Source organism: Nerophis ophidion, linkage group LG09 (assembly GCF_033978795.1).
Source record: "Nerophis ophidion isolate RoL-2023_Sa linkage group LG09, RoL_Noph_v1.0, whole genome shotgun sequence".
NCBI classification, from domain to species: domain Eukaryota; kingdom Metazoa; phylum Chordata; class Actinopteri; order Syngnathiformes; family Syngnathidae; genus Nerophis; species Nerophis ophidion.
Window position 1 is genome coordinate 8,087,337 of NC_084619.1, and position 25,770 is coordinate 8,113,106.

The window sequence follows — 25,770 nt, forward strand, 5'->3', positions numbered from 1 at the left end:
AACTTTTTTATCTAAATCTGGCGCACCGAGTAAAATAATTGCCCAGGCCTGGGTTAGAGTGTCCGCCCTGAGATCGGTAGGTTGTGAGTTCTAACCCCGGCCGAGTCATACCAAAGACTATAAAAATGTGACCTATTACCTCCCTGCTTGGCACTCAGCATCAAGAGTTGGAATTGGGGGTTAAATCAGCAAAATTATTTCCGGGCGTGGCCACCGCTGCTGCTCACTGCTCCCTCACCTCCCAGGGGGTGATCAAGGGTGATAGGTCAAATGCAAATAATACTTTTGCCACACTTAGTGTGTGTGACAATCATTGGCACTTTAACTTTTACTTTTTATATGGCAGGTTACTTTAAATAACATGACAGACCACATAAAATGACGTGACGGGCCACATTACCGTATTTTTCTGACTATAAGTCGCAGTTTTTTGTCATAGTTTGGCCGGCGACTTATACTCAGTGGCGACTTATGTGTGAAATTATTAACACATTACAGTAAAATATCAAATACTATTATTTAGCTCATTCACAAGAGACTAGACGTAGAAGATTTCATGAGATTTATCGATTAGGAGTGACAGATTGTTTGGTAAACGTATAGCATGTTCTAAATGTTATAATTATTTGAATGACTCTTACCATAATATGTTAGGTTAACATACCAGGCACCTTCTCAGTTGGTTATTTATGCCTCATATAAAGTACACTTATTCAGCCTGTTGTTCACTATTCTTTATTTATTTCAAATTGCCTTTTAAATGTGTATTCTTGGTGTTGTGTTTTATCAAATAAATTTCCCCAAAAATTGCAACTTATACTCCAGTACGACTCATATGTTCTTTTTCTTCTTTATTATGCATTTTCGGCAGGTGCGACTTATACTCCGGAGCGACTTATAGTCCGAAAAATACAGTAAATGGCGTGGCGGACCACATGAAATGACGAGGCAGACTACATAAAATGACGTGGGGAACCAAACAAAATGAAATGTCAAGCTACTCTAAATGATATGTCAGGCCGCGTTAAATGATATGGCAGGCTAATTAAAATAATGTGGTGCACCACAAAAAATTGCGTGGCAGACCACAAAATGACATGGGGCACCAAACAAAATGATATGGAAGGCCATGTTAAATGACGTGGCGTACCACATAAATTACATGATGGGCCACATAAAGTTACCTGGCGAAACACAGAAAATAATGGGGCGAACCACACAAAATAATGTGGCGGACCACGTAGATCAGGGGTGCCCATTACGTCGATCGCGAGCTACCAGTCGACCGCGGGGGGTGTGTCAGTCGATCTCCAGCCAGGCTTTTAAAAAGAAATAGACCTAAAAATTAGTGATCATCAATCTTCACCAAGACGTCACTTAAATGACATTCACGGTACCGGAGGGTCTTCTGAGATGACGCTGGCTGCTGCAAGATCATTATTATGAAAATATGACCGAGAGGAAGGCGAGAAACACTTTTTATTTCAACAGACTCTCGGGCCGTACCTTCCGTCAAAACTCTAAAGGCCGACTGCACATTTCCTATCTTCACAATAAAAGCCCTGCTTCATGCTGCCTGCGCTAACTAAATACAGAGTCTCGGAAAACTGGCGTGCACAAGCGATCCCTCAGAAAGCTGGCGTGCACAGCACTTGTGCACGCCAGCTTTCCGAGACTCTTATTTTGTTAGCGCAGGCAGCATGAAGCAGGGCTTTTATTGTGAAGATAGGAAATGGGCAGTCGGCCTTTAGAGTTTTGACGGAAGGGACGGCGCGAAAGTCTGTTGAAATAAAAAGTGTTTCTCGCCTTCCTCTCTGTCATTTTTTCATAATAATGAACTGGCAGCAGCCAGCGTCATCTCACAAGACCCTCGGGTGCCGTGAATGTCAATCAAACAAGCTACGGAATTTGCCGCCAATGTTTTTCTTGTAAAGTGTATGGAAGCTGGATGAATTAGATGCCAAAAACCAACCACTTTCATGTGGTATTGTACAGAAAGGACAACTTTTTTTCTCCTCCATTTGAAAATGTGGGCGTTATCATCATTACGGTCTGATTCCAATCAATGCAAGTCATCAGAATCAGGTAATACACCAACTTATTTCTTGTCTTCGTGAAAGAAAGACATCTATATGTGTTACACATGCTTGTATTATCATTAAACACATTTAACTTGTTTACAAAAATGTCTCTTTCATAAATAAATAAATATAAATGATATATATAAATGAGGTAGATCCCCTCGAGTTGGTCAATTGAAAAGTAGCTCGCCTGCAGAGCTGACGTAGATGATATGTTGGGCCAATTCAAATAATGTGGTGGACCACATTACATGGCCCACATACAATGAAGTGGCAGGCCACATCAAATGATGGCCTACCATGTAATTTATTTGACCTGCAAAAGCCTAGAAATATTGTGCATCAAACAAATCACTTGACCTTTCTTGCTAAACACCTTTTTTATTTCAATTTTGACAAAAAATGTATTGGATGCAATGCATATTTTTTAAACTTTAATTTAAAAGTTTAATTTTTTTTTTTAGGAGACCCTGCCCCAAGTGGAGGAGTTCAAGTACCTAGGAGTCTTGTTCACGAGTGGGGGAAGAGTGGATCGTGAGATCGACAGGCGGATCGGTGCGGCGTCTTCAGTAATGCGGACGTTGTATCGATCCGTTGTGGTGAAGAAGGAGCTGAGCCGGAAGGCAAAGCTCTCAATTTACCGGTCGATCTACGTTCCCATCCTCACCTATGGTCATGAGCTTTGGGTCATGACCGAAAGGATAAGATCACGGGTACAAGCGGCCGAAATGAGTTTCCTCCGCCGTGTGGCGGGGCTCTCCCTTAGAGATAGGGTGAGAAGCTCTGTCATCCGCGAGGAACTCAACGTAAAGCCGCTGCTCCTCCACATCGAGAGGAACCAGATGAGGTGGTTCGGGCATCTGGTCAGGATGCCACCCGAACGCCTCCCTAGGGAGGTGTTTAGGGCACGTCCAGCTGGTAGGAGGCCACGGGGAAGACCCAGGACACGTTGGGAAGACTATGTCTCCCGGCTGGCCTGGGAACACCTCAGGATCCCCCGGGAAGAGCTAGACGAAGTGGCTGGGGAGAGGGAAGTCTGGGCTTCCCTGCTTAGGCTGCTGCCCCCGCGACCCGACCTCGGATAAGCGGAAGATGATGGATGGATGGATGGCATATTTTTAAACCTTAATGTAATCTCATCAACATTTTCCAATCATTTCTTTTTAAATATCTGCTTGTAACTTGATTTATGATTTCAAAGCAAATGATCAATCAATTTGTTGGCAAAATATCATACATGACTCTGCAATAGTGTAATAATAAGACGTTTACTGTATATTCATATACATTCACTGTTACAAGTGGCCCTCTTACAAAACAAGTTTGACAACCTTGCCTCATGTTAAAAAAAAAAAAAATCACGCGATAATGCTCCATGATGATGAACGTGCAAAAAAACATGCACACCACAGACGTACCTTAATCTCACTGGGGCCTAGAGCCTTGATGAACTTGTCCAGTTTGCTTCTAATGTCATGTATTGTTGGTTGGCTCCTGGTAGCAGAGGATCCTTCCAGGCCTTCACTTAAACGCTTCTCCAGCTTGGCAAAGGCCTCCAGGAACATATAAACAGACACGGCCACGGCACTGGTGGGAACCTGGTGAGGGTTATCGCAAAAACAAGGCGTCAGACTGAGCGAGGGGGAGAACGCAACGAGAGCGCATCCCCGCACCTTAGCGAGCAACACCAGTGTGATGCCAGGCCACAGTGGAAGACAGTACATGGAGTGAGGCATCATGGGATACAGCCCTTCCTTGTGGGCCACTTCTAAAAACACCCTTCGGGGTGTGGAGGGGTCAGGGGGAGGAACGTCCAAAGCGTGGAGGCTGTCTTCTGCCATCTGGACACAAATTTGATTCATGTTCTGTGTATTTATGTCTCAGAAGTACAACAAATGCAATTCTAAAAAGGCACTCAGAGAGCGCAAACCTCCAACAGGCAATACAGTGGGGCAAAAAAGTATTTAGTCAGCCACCGATTGTGCAAGTTCTCCCACTTAAAATGATGACAGAGGTCTGTAATTTTCATCATAGGTACACTTCAACTGTGAGAGACAGAATGTGAAAAAAAAATCCAGGAATTCACATTGTAGGAATTTTAAATAATTTATAAATTATGGTGGAAAATAAGTATTTGGTCAACCATTCAAAGCTGTCACTGATGGAAGGAGGTTTTGGCTCAAAATCTCACGATACATGGCCCTATTCATTCTTTCCTTAACAAGGATCAATCGTCCTGTCCCCTTAGCAGAAAAACAGCCCCAAAGCATGATGTTTCCACCCCCATGCTTCACAGTAGGTCTGGTGTTCTTGGGATGCAACTCAGTATTCTTCTTCCTCCAAACACGACGAGTTGAGTTTATACCAAAAAGTTCTATTTTGGTTTCATCTGAACACATGACATTCCCCCAATCCTCTGCTGTATCATCCATGTATCCATTTTGGTATAAACTCAACTCGTCGTGAGTTGCATCCCAAGAACACCATACCTACTGTGAAGCATGGGGGTGGAAACATCATGCTTTGGGGCTCTTTTTCTGCTAAGGGGACAGGACGATTGATCCGTGTTAAGGAAAGAATGAATGGGGCCATGTATCGTGAGATTTTGAGCCAAAACCTCCTTCCATCAGTGAGAGCTTTGAATGGTTGACCAAATACTTATTTTCCACCATAATTTACAAATAAATTCTTAAAAATTCCTACAATGTGAATTCCTGGATTTTTTTCCACATTCTGTCTCTCACAGTTGAAGTGTACCTATGATGAAAATTACAGACCTCTGTCATCATTTTAAGTGGGAGAACTTGCACAATCGGTGGCTGACTAAATACTTTTTTGCCCCACTGTATGTCCCGATAGCTAAGAAAACTTGAAAAAAAAATCCTAAATCCAGACAGTATAACCCCCAAAATCTAAGCACTTGTTTCCTTCATGAAAGTTTCATCAAAATCTGCTCATAACTTTTTGAGCTTTGTTACAAAAAATATTCAATAACTAACTAAATGACAATCCTCAATGACGACATGACGTCTTTGTATAGAGATCAATTAATGTTGAGAATTTTCTATGGTATATTCTGACCAACTTGCAGTCTCAGGGCATTCAATCGATCACAACCGTGAATGATTGTATTAGAAAACATTCCACCTCTCATCCGAGCAGGCTTCACCAGTTCATACATATAGACGTGGATTGGTCAAAATCCTGTAAAAAAAAATTAAGTTAATTAGGTTTTCCCCACTTACTGCCAAACATTCTCAGTCTCACCCAGGAAAAGGTTGTTTTTAGAAAAGAAAAACAACCTACTTTTTGTTTTATTGTGGGGAGAGAAAAGCAAGCCCAAATAAGCAACCGCACCTTAAAAAACAAGCCCAAAGTTGCTTATAATAAGTGGACATTGCAAGGCAGAAGATGGTGACGGTGGAGGAAATTTCCAGAAAGTTTCATGAAAATACACCCAAAACTTTAAGGTATGTTGCTAACTACCTTACTGACTAACCGGCGGCACGATTACATAACCCTCCTTGCGAAGGAAATGGATACCCACCTGAATGTCTGGATCCAAAAACTCAAACACAGAAGTTTCTTGTCTCACTTGTTTTTCTGCCAGAAGACAAATTTCAAAATGAACACAAATCCCATTTTATGCAGCTTGGTAAAAATTTCAACAAATTTAAACTTTTTATTCAAAAGGTATTTTAAAAGTTTGACTTTTTGAAGTATTACATTTATTTTAAAGACACTTTTTTTTATTTAGGAACATCATTTAATTTTAAACAATATTGATGAATAAGTGAATTTTGGTGTAAAGATTGTGTTTTTGTGTTATTTATCACTCATTTTTAGTTTTTCATTGCGTTATACCAGGGGTGCCCATTACGTCGATCGCGAGCTACCAGTCGACCGCGGGGGGTGTGTCAGTCGATCTCCAGCCAGGCTTTTAAAAAAAATAGACCTAAAAATTAGTGATCATCAATCTTCACCAAGACGTCACTTAAATGACATTCACGGTACCGGAGGGTCTTGTGAGATGACGCTGGCTGCTGCAAGATCATTATTATGAAAATATGACCGAGAGGAAGGCGAGAAACACTTTTTATTTCAACAGACTCTCGCGCCGTACCTTCCGTCAAAACTCTAAAGGCCGACTGCACATTTCCTATCTTCACAATAAAAGCCCTGCTTCATGCTGCCTGCGCTAACTAAATACAGAGTCTCGGAAAACTGCCGTGCACAATCGATCCCTCAGAAAAGTTGGCGTGCACATCACTTGTGCACGCCAGCTTTCCGAGACTCTGTATTTAGTTAGCGCAGGCAGCATGAAGCAGGGCTTTTATTGTGAAGATAGGAAATGTGCAGTCGGCCTTTAGAGTTTTGACAGAAGGGACGGCGCGAAAGTCTGTTGAAATAAAAAGTGTTTCTCGCCTTCCTCTCTGTCATTTTTTCATAATAATGAACTGGCAGCAGCCAGCGTCATCTCACAAGACCCTCGGGTGCCGTGAATGTCAATCAAGCAAGCTACGGAATTTGCCGCCAATGTTTTTCTTGTAAAGTGTATGGAAGCTGGATGAATTAGATGCCAAAAACCAACCACTTTCATGTGGTATTGTACAGAAAGGACAACTTTTTTTCTCCTCCATTTGAAAATGTGGGCGTTATCATCATTACTGTCTGATTCCAAACAATGCAAGTCATCAGAATCAGGTAATACACCAACTTATATTCTTGTCTTTGTGAAAGAAAAACATCTATATGTGTTACACATGCTTGTATTATCATTAAACACATTTAACTTGTTTACAAAAATGTCTCTTTCATAAATAAATAAATATAAATGATATATATAAATGAGGTAGATCCCCTGGAGTTGGTCAATTGAAAAGTAGCTCGCCTGCAGAAAAAGTGTGGGCACCCCTGCGTTATACAGATGGCGCCACTGAAACGACAGCTGGTTTGACAAGCTCTGTGCTCTTTTTTGTCCCCCTTTGTGTTTTTTAATGTTTCATTCTTGTTATTTCACTTTTCGGTTTAAACTATTTCGGGACTACGCAACAAAGAGTGGCACTTTTGTGATTTTTGCTCTACTTTTAACACTTTTTTGTGGATTTTTTTAATCTGCGCTGCAACCACATACCGTGAATTCCCCCTTGTGCATTGTGAGATGTATACAAGTCAATCCAATCCATCCTATCCTTGTGTTATTGCATTACTGAACTCACTTCATTCAATTGTGGTGGTACGTTCCACATAAGGGGCTACAACAGAAGTTACTAGGCAGTAAATAAATGATAAATGGGTTGTACTTGTATAGCGCATTTCTACCTTCAAGGTACTCAAAGCGCTTTGACACTACTTCCACATTCACCCATTCACACACACATTCACACACTGATGGAGGGAGCTGCCATGCAAGGCAAGGCGCTAACCAGCACCCATCAGGAGCAAGGGTGAAGTGGTTTGCTCAGGACACAACGGACGTGACGAGGTCGGTACTAGGTGGGGATTGAACCAGGAACCCTCGGGTTGCGCACGCCGTCCCACACACAAATACACAAAGTACACAAATACAATGTTTTATTCAAACCCTGAGAGAATTAAAAGTTTAATAAAAGTTGATTAATTCCTGTTAGATGTTGTGTTTCCCATTTAATTTTTGTGTATGTTACGCACTTCGCCCCGAATCGCAAGCATTTTTAAATCGAGACAAAGACAGATTTTATAGAAAAGCATGACTGGGGAATACTGCCGTTTTGTATCATAAAAAAAAAATAAAAATAAAAAAATAGATTTTCAGATTAATTGCAATTTTTATTTGCAACAATTCTTAATATATTAAAATAATAAAAAAATGATAAAATAAATAAATTAAAAAAAATAAATAAATAAATAAAAAAAAAAATATATATATATATATATATGTATGCTATTATTATTATCTATTTATTTTTCAATCCAGCCACCCAGGCAAATCATATTGTTGATGTCGATGCTCGTATTTACTGTACAGATTTACTTTGTGTTGGATACTTCTCTCGTTATGTATAAGGTTTTCATAAATACATAGTTTAATAAGCCTTATTTGTATTTGACTTTGTCAAATGTCTGGGAAACATTTTATTAAGCAAAACCAGTTTTCTTTTGAGTACTAAATAAATTGATCAGATATGTTTATCTATTTCATGGAGGAATGTAGTAATCAATGAACTGGCATCCAATGTTATTTTTCTTTTCTTTTCTTTGTTTATTTTGAACATGACATACATACAACATTATAAATCAGGTAATTTCATCATTTCGCAATACACAATACATCATGTCCGAAAAGGAGTAGGAAGAAGCAAAGCTTTAATAAAGTATTGAGTTTGAATCGAAAATCGATTCTGAATTGACTTGTTCCCCCCCAAGAATCATATTGAATGGAATCATGTGGTGCCCAAAGATTCACAGCCGTAATCAAAACATTCAGAAAATTACCTGAACTACTGGAGTTTGTAGGCGAAGGCTGGGGCGTGTAGAAGCTCTCTGGACCGGAGCCGCTCGTACTTTCAACATCCTTCACAATAACAATTACAAGTAACATTGTTAAAACGAAAAAGGGGATAATTTCAAAGAAAGGCGGATGATTAGTGCCCCATTACCTCAGATCCACGGTCATCAAGGTCCATGTTGCTAGGATACATATTCTGTGCCATGATGATGAGGGCCAAGAGGTCTGAAGTGGCAAGTGTGCTGGCATTGCGACTGCAGAAGAAAAATCAAAGAAAATGTTTGTGCTATATACAGGAAGACACAAAAGCAAACGTGGAACTGCTTCAGAGGCCGCACCTGGAATAGAAGGCCAACAGTTTGGTGTGCACCAAGATGAAGGCATGCTGCACTTCCTCTCCTGCTCTCTCAACGCTGCTGTTAAGCTGTTGGACTAAACGCCGCTCCAGGAACTCGATGCACTGCTCACACAGCGTGGGGTGGATCAGCCTCTCCACCGCCTGGCAGGGCAAGACGCACAAATATTGACAAGTAGCATCAATGAGTTGATCTTTGTACTCACACAATGTGGCCTCGAGTGTGATTCATCATTTATAAGCATTAAATAAATGTTATACATACATATGTATGAAGCAATTTAGCAACTACTAAATGTTGCTGCCATCTAGTGGTTGAAACTGCACTAATAAATGACTAAGATTACAAGACAGTGATGCTTGGTTCTAATATAATACATACAGTATAATGCAGATAGTTGTTTTTTTTACCTTGAAAAATGCATCCATTTTTAGTTATTTCTAATATGGAAACATTGAAAATATAGACATGCTTTTCCCTCCCCCTTTCGGTTGCTACAATAAAAAAACCAGATGTATAAAGAAGGCATCGTTATTTACAATATGTGCAGTAGATAAATGTGCCAAAAAAAAGAGGTAGATGAAAGAATAAGAGGTATAATTAACTTAAAGAGTCTGTTTTAAACTTGTTCACAGTTACATTTTTCAAAGCAAAATATTTAACACGAACACCGTGACTGCGTGGGTTCCCTCCGGGTACTCCGGCTTCCTCCCACCTCCAAAGACATGCACCTGGGGATATGTTGATTGGCAACACTAAATGGTCCCTAGTGTGTGAATGTTGTCTGTCTATCTGTGTTGGCCCTGTGATGAGGTGGCGACTTGTCCAGGGTGTACCCCGCCTTCCGCCCGATAGTAGCTGAGATAGGCGCCAGCGCCCCCCGTGACCCCGAAAGGGAATAAGCGGTAGAAAAATGGATGGATGGATGGATGGATGGACATACAGTATAATGCAGATAGTTGTTTTTTTTACCTTGAAAAATGCATCCATTTTTAGTTAATTCTAATATGGAAACATTGAAAATATAGACATGCTTTTCCCTCCCCCTTTCGGTTGTTACAATAAAAAAAACAGATGTATAAAGAAGGCATCGTTATTTACAATATGTGCAGTAGACAAATGTGCAAAAAAATGAGGTAGATGAAAGAATAAGAGGTAGAATTAACTTAAAGGGTCTGTTTTAAACTTGTTAACGGTTACATTTTTCAAAGCAAAATATATAACAAGAACACCGTGACTGGCGTGGGTTCCCTCCGAGTACTCCGGCTTCCTCCCACCGCAAAAAACATGCACCTGGGGGATAGGTTGATTGGCAACACTAAATGGTCTCTAGTGTGTGAATGTTGTCTGTCTATCTATGTTGGCCCTGTGATGAGGTGGTGACTAGTCCAGGGTGTACTCCGCCTTCCGCCCGAATGCAGCTGAGATAGACTTAAGCCCCCCCCCCCGAAACCCTGAATGGAACAAGCAGTAGGAAATGGATGAATTGATGGACCATTAGCTCGCTTGTGTTAGTTACCATTAGTGGTTTAACACAACAGATTTTTGTTAATCCATCCATCCATTTTCTACCGCTTATTCCCTTTCGGGGTCGCAAGGGGCGCTGGCGCCTATCTCAGCTACAATCGGGCGGAAGGCGGGGTACACCCTGGACAAGTCGCCACCTCATCGCAGGGCCAACACAGATAGACAGACAACATTCACACACTAGGGCCAATTTAGTGTTGCCAATCAACCTATCCCCAGGTGCATGTCTTTGGAAGTGGGAGGAAGCCGGAGTACCCGGAGGGAACCCACGCATTCACGGGGAGAACATGCAAACTCCACACAGAAAGATCCCGAGCCTGGATTTGAACCCAGGACTGCAGGACCTTCGTATTGTGAGGCAGACGCACTAACCCCTCTGCCACCGTGAAGCCCGATTTTTGTTAAAACAGTGTATATTTTTCACAATTACAAAGTTTGTGTATTACATTTTTTTACCGGCTTTTATAAAATAATCTGTGTTTTCGGCTGTCACTCACCCAGTCTCGTCAACACATATGCGCAGGGAACGCGTGCAAACATACAAACGCAGTCAAAGAGAAGCAACAATCAATTTGCAGTCATGTTGTTGTTATGATAGAACATACATTCAATGACTGCTAACGCTGTGACGCGTTGGTCGCATGGTGATGCGGGTTGTGTTCTCCCAAGGATGCGACTGGCTTTGGACAGAGCATGCAGCTAGGAAATGATTTATTTTAGAATAAAACAGACTTAGACGAAAGCAAAAGAACTAGCATGGGAGCTAGGAAACACTAAAGAGCCTTAACATGGAAGCTAGGATAAACAGAACCGAGAACAAACGTCATCACTTGTTGTGTATGGCAAATTAGGAAGCAAGACTGAATGAACGTAGAAGGCAGGCTTAAATAAAGACAGCAATCACAAGACACGTGCGTGTCAGGGGCAAACGGCAGGTGAAAACAATGACAAACCATGGAAACAACTGAGAGGCGCACACACCGGAACCGAATGAGTCCAAAACCAAACGAAAACACAAAAAGACCCAAAAATCAGAACCACAATATGAGCCGGGCAGCGGATCACAACAAACGCTAACTATCCAATTCGCTATTATTAGTGAACAACACCTATGTGTTACGTACGCTCGTAGTTACATCATTACATCCTAGAAGCCGGAAGAAGGCGGGATATACTATTGATTGATTGATTGATACTTTTATTAGTAGATTGCACAGTTCAGTACATATTCCGTACAATTGACCACTAAATGGTAACACCCCAATAAGTTTTTCAACTTGTTTAAGTCGGAGTCCACGTTAATCAATTCATGGTACAAATATATACTATCAACATAATACAGTCATCACACAAGTTAATCATCATAGTATATACATTGAATTATTTACATTATTTACAATCCGGGGGGTGGGATGAGGAGCTTTGGTTGATATCAGAACTTCAGTCATCAACAATTGCATCAACAGAGAAATGTGGACATTGAAACAGTGTAGGTCTTATTTAGTAGGATATGTACAGCCAGCAGAGAACATAGTGAGTTCACATAGCATAAGAACAAGTATATACATTAGAAGTACATTTGAGTTGTTTATAATCCGGAGAGATGGGATGTGAATGGAGGAGGGTATTAGTAAAGTGTTGAAGTTGCCTGGAGGTGTTGTTTTAGAGCGGTTTTGAAGGAATATAGAGATGCACTTACTTTTATACCTGTTGGGAGTGCATTCCACATTGATGTGGCATAGAAAGAGAATGAGTTAAGACCTTTGTTGGATCGGAATCTGGGTTTTACGTGGTTTGTGGAGCTGCCCCTGGTGTTGTGGTTATGGGAAGTAGTTTGACATGTACTTCGGTATCAAGGAGGTGTAGCGGATTTTATAGACCAGGCTCAGTGCAAGTTGTTTTACTCTGTCCTCCACCCTGAGCCAGCCCACTTTGGAGAAGTGGGTTGGATTGAGGTGTGATCTGGGGTGGAGGTCTAAAAGTGACCGGACTAGCTTATTCTGGGATGTTTGGAGTCTAGATTTGAGGGTTTTGGAGGTGCTGGGGTACCAGGAGGTGCAAGCGTAATCGAAGAAGGGTTGAATGTAAAATACATTGGAAAGTAGGCGCCCTCTAGACCAGACCTGGACATATTAAGTCCCGAAGGCCGCACACGGCCCGTTAAGCTTTTCAATCTGGCCCGCCGGACATTCCTAAATAATTTATTTCGATCTTTGAGATGGAAACTGTAGCTGCCATTATGATGTCCAGTGATGTTTTCAAATTACCAGAAGTCTTGAACTATACAAAGTATTTCAATGGTTGGAATCTGCACTTTGGCATAAAAAAATAGTTACTATGGTAATCTAAGTCACAGCTGCTCAGACGAGGTACTAAGCAGTGTGGGTGGGGAGCGTTTCCACAGAGTGTTTCCAGAACGGCAAGCCTGAAATGCGAGTGTCAGGGACAGACGCGGAAGGAGATTTTCACAACAAAGTACTGCAAGAAAAGTGATATTTAATCCAGTGATGTTTTTTTACCCTTCGCATTCATATTTCGCCGTGTTTGTTGCATTTTTCTTGTGTTTTGCTAGATTGTAAAATATTTCGTTCCAGAAGGGACGTGAGAAGTCAGAGCGCCGTTCGTATGTTGTCAATATTCGGTGTTTTACCGTTCATAGTTAATATCGTAAATCCCACAGTATTGTCATGTACTGTCTGGGTGTGTCATTCAGTAGAAAATGTTAAATTCCATTTTGTTTTTTTAAGGTGGTCTGTCATTACGTTTTAGCATTCTGTCAAACATTATTGGGAGTTTTTGTATTAGTGTTCCTAAAAATAGGACCCAAACACACAAATATATTACAGCAGATTGTCTCAGCTTATTTATGTGTGTGTATATTTATATACAGTTGCAATCAAAGTTTACATACACTTGTAAAGAATATATAGTCATGACTGTCTTGAGTTTCAAATAATTTCTACAACTCTTATTTTTTTGTAATAGATTGATTGGAGCACACACTTGTTGGTCACAAAAAATATTCATGAAGTTTGGTTCTTTTATGAATTTATTATGGGTCTACTGAAAATGTGAGCAAATCTGCTGGGTCAAAAGTATACAGTACAGCAGTGTTAAAATTTAGTTATATGTCCCTGACCATGGAACTTTCCTCCACAGGGTCTTATCTTTGTCCCTGGAATGTCAGATGAAACAAAAATTTAACTGTTTGGCCACAATACCCAGCAATATGTTTGGAGGAGAGAAGGTGAGTCCTTCAATACCAGGAACACCAAGCCTACCGTCAAGCATGGTGGTGATACTATTATGCACTGGACCTGTTTCGCTGCCAATGGAACTGGTGCTTCACACAGACTAAATGGGACAATGAAAAAGGAGGATTACCTCCAAATTCTTCAGGACAACCTAAAATCATCAGCCGGGAGGTTGGGTCTTGGGCGCAGTTGGGCGCAAGTTTCACTGCAATAAGGCGCTTTTGGTAGTCATCCACAGGCTTCTGGCAAGCGTCTGGTTGAATTTTTGACCACTCCTCTTGACAAAATTGCCGCAGTTCAGGTAAATTTGTAGGTTTTCTGACATGGACTTGTTTCTTCAGCATTGTCCACACGTTTAAGTCATGACGTTGGGATGGCTATTCAAAAACCTTAATTCTAGCCTGATTTAACCACTCCTTTACCACTTTTGACGTGCGTTCGAGGTCATTGTCCTGTTGGAACACCCAACTGCGCCCAAGACCCAACCTCCGGGCTGATGATTTTAGTTTGTCCTGAAGAATTTGGTGGTAATCCTCCTTTTTCATTGTCCCATTTACTCTCTGTACAGCACCAGTTCCATTGGCAGCAAAACAGGTCCAGAGCATAATACTATCATCACCAAGCATGGTGTTCTCGGGATTAAAGGCCTCACTTTTTCTTCTCCAAACATCCATTTCCATCCATTTTCTGCCGCTTATTCCCGTTTGGGGTGGCGGGGGGCGCTGGCGCCTATCTCAGCTACAATCAGGCGGAAGGCGGGGTACACCCTGGACAAGTCGCCACCTCATCGCAGGGCCAACACAGATAGACAGACAACATTCACACTCACATTCACACACTAGGGACCATTTAGTGTTGCCAATCAACCTATCCCCAGGTGCATGTCTGTGGAAGTGGGAGGAAGCCGGAGTACCCGGAGGGAACCCACGCATTCACGGGGAGAACATGCAAACTCCACACAGAAAGATCCCGAGCCTGGATTTGAACCCAGGACTGCAGGAACTTCGTATTGTGAGGCAGACGCACTAACCCCTCTCCCACCATGAAGCCCTTCTCCAAACATATCGCTGCGTATTGTGACCAAATAGCTAAATTTTTGTTTCATCTGACCACAGAACTTTCCTCCAGAAGATCTTATCTTTGTCCATGTGATGTGTATGTAAACTTTTGGTCGCGACTGTATATATATATACATAGATAGATAGATAAACATACCGGTCTCCAGACACATTCTTTTTCTCTAAATGTGGCCCCACTGAGTCCAAATAACCGCCCAGGCCTGCTCTAGACATCTGTGTAAACATTACCAACAGCCCTGTTAATGAATGAATAATTATGTGTTCATGCACAAACATGGCTCGGTTGGTAGAGTGGCCATGCCAGCAACTTGAGGGTTGCAGGTTCGATTCCCGCTTGTGCCATCCTAGTCACTGCCGTTGTGTCCTTGGGCAAGACGCTTTACCCACCTGCTCCCAGTGCCACCCACACTGGTTTAAATGTAACTTAGATATTGGGTGTCACTATGTAAAGCGCTTTGAGTCACTTGAGGAAAGCGCTATATAAATATAATTCACTTCACTTCACTACATAATTCTGGCAATATCAGCTATTTAAGAGCTTTCTGCCTTGTGTTGCACTTTGGGCTGTATGGGATTAGATAGATCAGTGGTTCTCAACCTTTTTTCAGTGATGTACCCCCAGTGAACATTTTTTTAATTCAAGTACCCCCTAATCAGAGCAAAGCATTTATTGTTGATAAAAAGAGATCCATCCATCCATCCATTTTCTACCGCTTATTCCCTTTCGGGGTCGCGGGGGGCGCTGGCGCCTATCTCAGCTACAATCGGGCGGAAGGTGGGGTACACCCTGGACAAGTCGCCACCTCATCGCAGGGCCAACACATATAGACAGACAACACTCACACTCACATTCACACACTAGGGCCAATTTAAGGTTGCCAATCAACCTATCCCCAGGTGCATGTCTTTGGAGGTGGGAGGAAGCCGGAGTATCCGGAGGGAACCCACGCATTCACGGGGAGAACATGCAAACTCCACACAGAAAGATTCCGAGCCTGGATTTGAACCCAGGACTGCAGGACCTTCGTATTGTGAGGCAGACGCACTAACCCCTCTGCCACCGTAAAAAGAGATCAAGAAGTAAAATACAGCACTATGTCATCAGTTTCGGATTTATTAAATTGTATAATAGTGCAAAATATTGCTCATTTGTAGTGGTCTTTCTTGAACTATATGGAAAAAAAGATAAAACTAAAAACTTGTTGAAAAATAAACAAGTGATTCAATTATAAATAAAGATTTCTACACATAGAAGTAATCCACTTAAAGTGCCCTCTTTGGGGATTGCAAAAAAAAAAATCTTTAACATCAATATTTATGGAACATGTCCACAAAAAATCTAGCTGTCAACACTTAATATTGCATTGTTGTATTTCTTTTCACATTTTGTTGAAGTATTATTCAATAAATATATTTATAAAGGATTTTTTAATTGTTGCTATTTTTAAAAAATCTCCTGTACCCCTTGGCATACCTTCAAGTACCCCCAGGGGTACGCGTACGCCCACTTGAGAACCACTGAGATAGATAGATAGATAGATAGATAGATAGATAGATAGATAGATAGATAGATAGATAGATAGATAGATAGATAGATAGATAGATAGATAGATAGATAGATAATAATAATAATGAATTGGATTTATATCGCGCTTTTCTATTGTTAGATACTCAAAGCGCTCACAAAGAAGTGGGAACCCATCATTCATTCACAGATAGATAGATAGATAGATAGATAGATAGATGATAGATAGATAGATGATAGATAGATAGATAGATAGATAGATAGATAGATAGATAGATAGATAGATAGATAGATAGATAGATAGATAGATAGATAGATAATAATAATAATGAATTGGATTTATATCGCGCTTTTCTATTGTTAGATACTCAAAGCGCTCACAAAGAAGTGGGAACCCATCATTCATTCACAGATAGATAGATAGATGGATAGATGGATAGATGGATAGATGGATAGATGGATAGATAGATAGATAGATAGATAATAATAATGAATTGGAGGGTGTACCCTGCCTTCCGCCCGATTGTAGCTGAGATAGGCGCCAGCGCCCCCCGCGACCCCGAAAGGGAATAAGCGGTAGAAAATGGATGGATGGATGGATGGATTTATATCGCGCTTTTCTATTGTTAGATACTCAAAGCGCTCACAAAGAAGTGGGAACCCATCATTCATTCACAGATAGATAGATAGATGGATGGATGGATGGATGGATGGATGGATGGATGGATGGATGGATGGATGGATGGATGGATGGATGGATGGATGGATGGATGGATGGATGGATGGATGGATGGATGGATGGATGGATGGATGGATGGATGGATGGATGGATGGATGGATGGATGGATGGATGGATGGATGGATGGATGGATGGATGGATGGATGGATGGATGGATGGATGGATGGATGGATGGATGGATAGATAGATAGATAGATAGATAGATAGATAGATAGATAGATAGATAGATAGATAGATAGATAGATAGATAGATAGATAGATAGATAGATAGATAGATAGATAGATAGTACTTTATTCATTCCTTCAGGAGAGTTCCTTCAGGAAAATTAAAAGTGTGTTAGAATGTTTGTATTTTAACTGGTACAATTTTATAATGTACACAAATAGAATGATTAACGTGGACCCCGACTTAAACAAGTTGAAAAACTTATTGGGGTGTTACCATTTAGTGGTCAATTGTACGGAATATGTACTGTACTGTGCAATCTACTAATAAAAGTATCAATCAATCAATCAATAGACCTGGACTGAAGAGTACAGTAAAGTCTCTCAAAAAGGTACATCCCCAGCGACAGATAGAGTACTATTTTAGGTCAATTCTGGTACCTCTATTTTTCAGTGTAGAGTACCTAACTTGCAACTGCACCTTAGAAGGTATCATTACAACCTACACCAGGGGTCACCAACCTTTTTGAAACCAAGAGCTACTTCTTGGGTACTGATTAATGCCAAGGGCATTTCTGTCTGTCATTCCGTCGTACATTTTTTTTCCTTTTACGGAAGGTTTTTTGTAGAGAATAAATGATGAAAAAACACTTAATTGAACGGTTTAAAAGAGGAGAAAACACGAAAAAAATGAAAATAGAATTTTGAAACATAGTTTATCTTTAATTTCGACTCTTTAAAATTGGATATTCAACCGAAAAAAATGAAGAGAAAAACTAGCTAATTCTAATCTTTTTGAAAAAAAAAAAAAAATTATGGAACATCATTAGTAATTTTTCCTGATTAAGATTAATTTTACAATTTTGATGACATGTTTTAAATAGGTTAAAATCCAATCTGCACTTTGTTAGAATATATACAAAATTGGTTCAAGCTATATTTCTAACAAAGACAAATCCTTATTTCTTCTAGATTTTCCAGAACAAAATTTTTAAAAGAAATTCAAAGGACTTTTAAATAAGATTTAAATTTCATTCTACAGATTTTCTAGATTTGACATTTTTTTTAATTTTAATCCGAATAAGTTTGAAGAAATATTTCACAAATATTCTTTGTCGAAAAAACAGAAGCTAAAATGAAGAATTAAATTAAAATGTATTTATTATTCTATACAATAGAAAAAAAAAATACTTAAACATTGATTTAAAATGTCAGGAAAGAAGAGGAAGGAATTTAAAAGGTAAAAAGGTATATGTGTTTAAAAATCCGAAAATCGTTTTTAGGGTTGTATTTTAGAGTATGGGGTATCGGACTGTCTTATTGTGGCGGTCCGCTCCCTGTATGATCAGTGTCAGAGCTTGGTCCGCATTGCTGGCAGTAAGTCAAACACATTTCCAGTGAGGGTTGGACTCCGCCAAGGCTGTCCTTTGTCACCCATTCTGTTCATCACTTTTATGGACAGAATTTCTAGGGGCAGTCAAGGCGTTGAGGGGTTCCGGTTTGGTGACCGCAGGATTAGGTCTCTGCTTTTTGCAGATGATGTGGTCCTGATGGCTTCATCTGACCGGGATCTTCAGCTCTCACTGGATCGGTTCGCAGCCGAGTGTGAAGCGACCGGAATGAGAATCAGGACCTCCAAGTCCGAGTCCATGGTTCTCGCCTGGAAAAGGGTGGAATGCCATCTCCGGGTTGGAGAGGAGACCCTGCCCCAAGTGGAGGAGTTCAAGTACCTAGGAGTCTTGTTCACGAGTGGGGGAAGAGTGGATCGTGAGATCGACAGGCGGATCGGTGCGGCGTCTTCAGTAATGCGGACGTTGTACCGATCCGTTGTGGTGAAGAAGGAGCTGAGCCGGAAGGCAAAGCTCTCAATTTACCGATCGATCTACGTTCCCATCCTCACCTATGGTCATGAGCTTTGGGTCATGACCGAAAGGATAAGATCACGGGTACAAGCGGCCGAAATGAGTTTGGGGCTCTCCCTTAGAGATAGGGTGAGAAGCTCTGCCATCCGGGAGGAAGTGAAGTGAAGTGAATTATATTTATATAGCGCTTTTCTCTAGTGACTCAAAGCGCTTTACATAATGAAACCCAATATCTAAATTACATTTAAACCAGTTTGGGTGGCACTGGGAGCAGGTGGGTAAAGTGTCTTGCCCAAGGACACAACGGCAGTGACTAGGATGGCGGAAGCGGGAATCGAACCTGCAACCCTCAAGTTGCTGGCACGGCCACTCTACCAACCGAGCTAAACCAATCAAAGTAAAGCCGCTGCTCCTTCACATCGAGAGGAGCCAGATGAGGTGGTTCGGGCATCTGGTCAGGATGCCACCAGAACGCCTCCCTAGGGAGGTGTTTAGGGCACGTCCAACCGGTAGGAGGCCACGGGGAAGACCCAGGACATGTTGGGAAGACTATGTCTCCCGGCTGGCCTGGGAACGCCTTGGGATCCCCCGGGAAGAGCTAGACGAAGTGGCTGGGGAGAGGGAAGTCTTGGTTTCCCTGCTTAGGCTGTTGCCCCCGCGACCCGACCTCGGATAAGCGGAAGAAGATGGATGGATGGATGGGTTGTATTTTTTCTCTAAAACTGTTTTTCTGAAAGTTATAAGAAGCAAAGTAAAAAAATAACTGAATTTATTTAAACAAGTGAAGACCAAGTCTTTAAAATATTTTGGGGATTTTCAAATTCTATTTGAGTTTTGTCTCTCTTAGAATTAAAAATGTTGAGCAAAGCGAGACCAGCTTGCTAGTAAATAAATACAATTTAAAAAATAGAGGCAGCTCACTGGTAAGTGCTGCGATTTGAACTATTTTTAGAACAGGCCAGCGGGCGACTCATCTGGTCCTTGCGGTGACACCTGACCTACACCTACCTCCACTAAGAAGCTCTGGTCGTTCTCTCGGAGGTTGCTATAAGAGTCCAGCAGGCCCTGCAGGTGTTTCCACAGACGGCCTCTTTGCTCCGTGTCTTGTGGACGCAGCCTGGAGATCAACAGAACACACGATGGTACACATGGATGTCAGTTGGCGGTCACAGTGCGTGTTGCCGTCCTCTCTTACTCCCTCCTGAGCAGGCCGCCGCTGAGGGTGACCATGCCGAAGAGCACCTCGATCATCTTCTTGGTCACGTAGATCTTCCTCCTCAGATCATCCTCTTCCTCCTGCCCGTCGCCGTTCACGGCGATGTAGAGACACTCGTCAAACTGAAGGGGGACACAAAATGTGAGCTTCCAAAATGGATGAAACTACCCAGTGCTAACTTAACTTTAAGAAAATAGAATATATGTGAATGTGAGTGTGAATGTTGTCTGTCTATCTGTGTTGGCCCTGCGATGAGGTGGCGACTTGTCCAGGGTGTACCCCGCCTTCCGCCAGATTGTAGCTGAGATAGGCGCCAGCGCCCCCCGCGACCCCAAAAGGGAATAAGCAGTAGAAAATGGATGGATGGATGGACTATATTTAGTAGGAGTGTCCTGATCCGATATTAACAACGGATATTGGTCTGATATCAGCAAAAAAAAAAAAAAAACAAGCATCGGATGATATCGGCTTGCATGTAAACTCTCAAGTGTTTACTTGTGCACAGCTGTTAACATTTAATAAACACACAAGGTTGGTATTTTGTTCTATTTTAGTCAAGTCATTCAGAAAAGGTAAATATGGTAGTCTGTAGGCTACTAGGAGCTAGCAGCTACGCAACAGCTGAGCAAAGAATAGCACAAAAGCTAGACATATGTAATAAGTATCCTTCATTGAACAATATCGCAATCTAAAATATTTGTCAATGTAAACAGGCATTAAATAATTATTATTACACATACAAAGATTCCAAGTCAGAAGCGTATTAGAAAATATCCAGTAACAAATGTGTCCGCATCATTCGACCTACTGCGTCATGCCATTAATTTAATTAACTATCATGACTGGTAAGTTTAGCCAAACACAAATTAATGCTCCTCTTTAAAAACAAAAAACTGTTTTAAGTTTAGTATTTTCATACTTTCAACTCGATATACGAAATACCGTATTTCCTTGAATTAGCGCTGGGGCGGTATCTCACTTAAAACCTCTTCTCACTCCGGCGCTTACCAAAGGCATGCTGTGTATTTAGGCCTGCGCTTATAAATTTGAGTGTGATGTAAGGATACCATCATGAAAAGCACATTTAATTAAAAAAAAAAAAACGTTATTATGGTCTTATCTTTACTTATAAATGAAGTCCATGCGCAGCTCCTTCTGAACAAAAGCATCGATAACTTGTTTCTAGAAGTCTTCCTTATCTTTCTTCAGTTTTAAAAGTCTCTCTGTCTCGATGGAGATCTTCCTTTAATTATTACCTCCTGCTTTGATTGAAAGTCCATTTTAGAAAACTGTTGTTGTCAAGGTGAAGTCTCACTCGTGACGTGACGAGTTTGACCCGGCGGTAAAACGAGGCACATGGTAATTATTCTGCAAAACGAGTTTGACCAAGCGGTGAAACGTATCATGCGCATAATATATACCCGGCTGGCAATTCAAGGAAATACGGTATTTGCAAACTTTTCGATTTATGAACGTTCAGGTCCAGTCAAATATGCCACCATGTGCGAACCATGTCTCTGTGTAGGAATGTTTCATTCATTCATTTTGTGTTCAGGCTGCAGGCAAAAAGTAGGGCGCCACATTTTTTGAGCGGCGGAGTCCTCCACGTCACTTGCTGTGCAGTACACTACACTACTTGAGTCTTTTCAGCTTTTGACAAGTTTTGTCCATTTTGCTAACCCAATACGAGTACCCAAAAGAGAACAAACCAGCATGGGAAGGAGAGAATTGCTGTGGTGTTAAAGAAAGACTTTACGAGGAGTACATTACTGGTGCTCACAAATTTAGAAGAGTCGATATAGCAGGCTTCGCACCACAGCAAGTTTTAATTGTGATGAGACCAGACTTTTCTGGAAAAAGATGCCAAAGCAGACTTATTTTACAGTGGCATTTCTTTTAAGCACACCGATCCCTCCCTTCTCTCTTACCGTCTGCCTGCTCCTTTTCCATCCACTCCTCCGTTGCCAATGTTAATGTAAGTGGATTTAACTTGTTCGAATGTTTATTATTGTAGGATTATAGTTGTTAAAGTTAAAGATTGTTGTGATTTATGATCGTTTGTGAGGGCACCAAAGGGACTTCTGTGCGCGAGCTCGTGTAGCAGATGTTTTGGTTAGTTATTCAATCCTTTATTTTGTGCTCAAATTGTACAAACCTTCACTAAAATATGGGCTTTTGGCGAGTCCAGAACCTATTTGTAGATTCTTAATGAAGCCTTAGCTTGACACTCCTCTACTTTCTCCTGCTCCGCTTGCTGCGGCAACAACAAAATAAAACTCCAGACGCTCCTCTTCGTTTTGTATCGTTTACTTTGTGAACTTAATTGTTCAAAAACGTAAAACAATAACAACGTAGAGCAAATGAATGGAAAAATAAAGCGACTTTGTTACAGTAAGGATGAGTTAGAAAAAGTAAGAGTGAGGTCCAAAAACTGTATGGCTCAATTCCCCCATACTTGACTGCCATTACCCATAATACCTTGTGTCCAAACCATAATACCACACGGATCCTTCCGCCATATATGCAATTAAACAGTTACGTCATCAAATTATTGAGACAAATGTAATAATTACAAATAAAGTGTACCCTATAATTTTTCCAAGCATGCAAATAAAGTAAATAGTCCCATTTTGGGTAAATGAACATAAAGCACCTTCCATAAAATGAACTTAAACAGCATTTAGGGTCGTACACGATTATTCATATTTAAATAGTTTTCTATGGTGAAACTTTCAATATATACACTTTTTTATTTACAAACTGTTCAAGAACCAGTGCTCTTTGGTGCTAGCGGAGTGTATAATATAGCCAGGAAGAGTCATGGATGTATGGGATTCTGGGTAATTGTTATGTTGCATTTATAATGTGTTACAGTGCAGATATTCTCCCGAAATGTGTTTGTTATTCTTGTTTGGTGTGGGTTCACAGTGTGGCGCATATTAGTAAGAGTGTTAAAGTTGTTTATATCACAACCTTCAGTGTAACCTGTATGGCTGTTGAACAAGTATGCCTTGCAGTCGTGTACGTGTATCTACGGAAGCTACATACAACATGTTACTGGACTGGCAAGCTGTTTGTACATGTTGTAGAAGTCGTCAAAGGCAATGGCTACATAGCACGCCCTTTTAATTGTTCTCTGGGTGACCACCAGCAGATATTCGCGAGAATGGTTGCGGCCCCCATTGTCTTATTTTTTTTGTGTGAAATGGGTCAAAATGGCTCTTGGAGTGGTAAAGGTTGCCGACCCCTGCAGTAGAGGGATGTGATAATATTTATAAAATGCTCAAAATATCTGCGATGAGGTGGCGAGTTGTCCAGGGTGTACCCCGCCTTCCGCCCGAATGCAGTTGAGATAGGCTCCAGCAGGCCTGGCGACCCCAAAAGGGACAAGCGGTAGAAAATAGATGGATGGATGGTCAAAATATTAGAAACAAATTTCATTAGTGCAGGTGTTCCTAAAAAGGTGCATGCATTCTAAACTTTATACATCATTGTGTACTTTTTGATTTAATGCAGTTGTCATAGGAAACATGTGAGCAGAAATCATGCATTCAAGTGTAAAACTTGGCTTGGTTCCTCTGCGAGCATCACATGACCAACCTGATGCGTCATTGTGAAGGAATGGATTTAGGCTACAGAGAGGGTTTGTTTATGTGAAAATAATTTATGCACTTAGTGAATAAAGTTCGCCCCGGGGGCCATTTGCGGTCCGCAGGTCATTTTTTAACGGCCCCACGGCACAATTTAAAAATACTATGGAAAAAAATGTAAAACACAAAAAGGTGAAATGTAACAAGAACATGTTGCAATGTTTACTCTAATAACACAAAGCTGCCAGCAGGCTGTTTCTTTCTTTAAAAAAAAAAAAAATTGGTGAATCAAAACCAATTATGAATTATTGACCAATTCAAGGCTCCAGTTACGTCACATTAAATATTCCACTTTGAGATATTTTTTGGGGCGAATGTTGGATATTTTGTGTTTGCCATATAAAAAAACGGAGCTGTTTTTTTTTTTTTTTTAAGAATGGCCTAAAACGGACAAACAAAAAACATAAACAAAAAAAAAACTTATAATTGACGGATGAATCTGAAGTTGATCTCGAGACCATCCATCCATCCATCCATCTTCTTCCGCTTATCCGAGGTCGGGTCGCGGGGGCAACAGCCTAAACAGCCTAAGCAGGGAAACCCAGACTTCCCTTTCCCCAGCCACTTCGTCTAGCTCTTCCTGGGGGAACCCAAGGCGTTCCCAGGCCACCCGGGAGACATAGTCTTCTCAACGTGTCCTTGGTCTTCCCCGTGGCCTCCTACCGGTTGGACGTGCCCTAAACACCTCCCTAGGGAGGCGTTCGGGTGGCATCCTGACCAGATGCCTGAACCACCTCATCTGGCTCCTCTCGATGTGAAGGAGCAAAGGAGCAGCGGCTTTACTTTGAGTTCCTCCCGGATGGCAGAGCTTCTCACCCTATCTCTAAGGGAGAGCCCCAAACTCATTTCGGCCGCTTGTACCCGTGATCTTATCCTTTCGGCCATGACCCAAAGCTCATGACCATAGGTGAGGATGGGAAAGTAGATCGACCGGTAAATTGAGAGCTTTGCCTTCCGGCTCAGCTCCTTCTTCACCACAACGGATCGGTACAACGTCTGCATTACTGAAGACGCCGCACCGATCCGCCTGTCGATCTCACGATCCACTCTTCCCTCACTCGTGAACAAGACTCCTAGGTACTTGAACTCCTCCACTTGGGGCAGGGTCTCCTCCCCAACCCGGAGATGGCATTCCACCCTTTTCCGGGCGAGAACCATGGACTCGGACTTGGAGGTGCTGATTCTCATTCCGGTCGCTTCACACTCGGCTGCGAACCGCACAATGATCTCGAGACCATTGTGTTAAAAGTAAACAGTAAAAAAAAAAAATTATAATTTATTTTTTAACACTTTAATGAGTAGGACCCTTTTGGATCAGTGTGTTTTGTTTTTAAGTGTCATTGCACAAAAAATAATAGTGAATTAAAATCAATGGTCTTATGAGTTGTTGACCTTTTTCCGGCTCCAATTATTATATATTCTCAAACATTCTACTTAAAAATGTTATTGTGTGAAAACATTGCATATTTTGTGTTTTTTTCAATAAACATGGTTTTCTTTGACAAAAAGAGCATAAATCTTAAATCTTTAAAAACGTCATATTGACAGATAGACCTAATGTTGATCTAGAGCAGGGGTGCCCACACTTTTTCTGCAGGCGAGCTACTTTTCAATTGACCAACTCGAGGGGATCTACCTCATTTATATATATCATTTATATTTATTTATTATTGAAAGATACATTTTTGTAAACAAGTTAAATGTGTTTAATGATAATACAAGCATGTGTAACACATATAGATGTCTTTCTTTTACGAAGACAGGAACATAAGTTGGTGTATTACCTGATTCTGATGACTTGCATTGATTGGAATCAGACAGTAATGATG

At 41.1% G+C, this 25,770-nt stretch overlaps 1 protein-coding gene across 4 annotated transcripts in view; it reads right to left on the reverse strand.

Annotated features, from left to right (window-relative positions):
- hps1 (HPS1 biogenesis of lysosomal organelles complex 3 subunit 1) overlaps nucleotides 1-25,770 on the reverse strand; it is a 53,436-nt gene that overhangs the window by 21,895 nt on the left and 5,771 nt on the right. For 3 of the 4 annotated variants that reach the window (XM_061910204.1, XM_061910202.1, XM_061910201.1), the window contains exons 4-10: nucleotides 20,271-20,413; nucleotides 20,084-20,192; nucleotides 8,907-9,067; nucleotides 8,720-8,822; nucleotides 8,556-8,634; nucleotides 5,629-5,684; nucleotides 3,500-3,922 (exon numbers count right to left, since the gene is read on the reverse strand). In XM_061910204.1, coding sequence (XP_061766188.1) covers nucleotides 3,500-3,922; nucleotides 5,629-5,684; nucleotides 8,556-8,634; nucleotides 8,720-8,822; nucleotides 8,907-9,067; nucleotides 20,084-20,192; nucleotides 20,271-20,413 — 1,074 coding nt within the window. The remainder of the gene's footprint in view (nucleotides 1-3,499; nucleotides 3,923-5,628; nucleotides 5,685-8,555; nucleotides 8,635-8,719; nucleotides 8,823-8,906; nucleotides 9,068-20,083; nucleotides 20,193-20,270; nucleotides 20,414-25,770) is intronic. The other variant, XM_061910205.1, reaches the window with a different exon arrangement.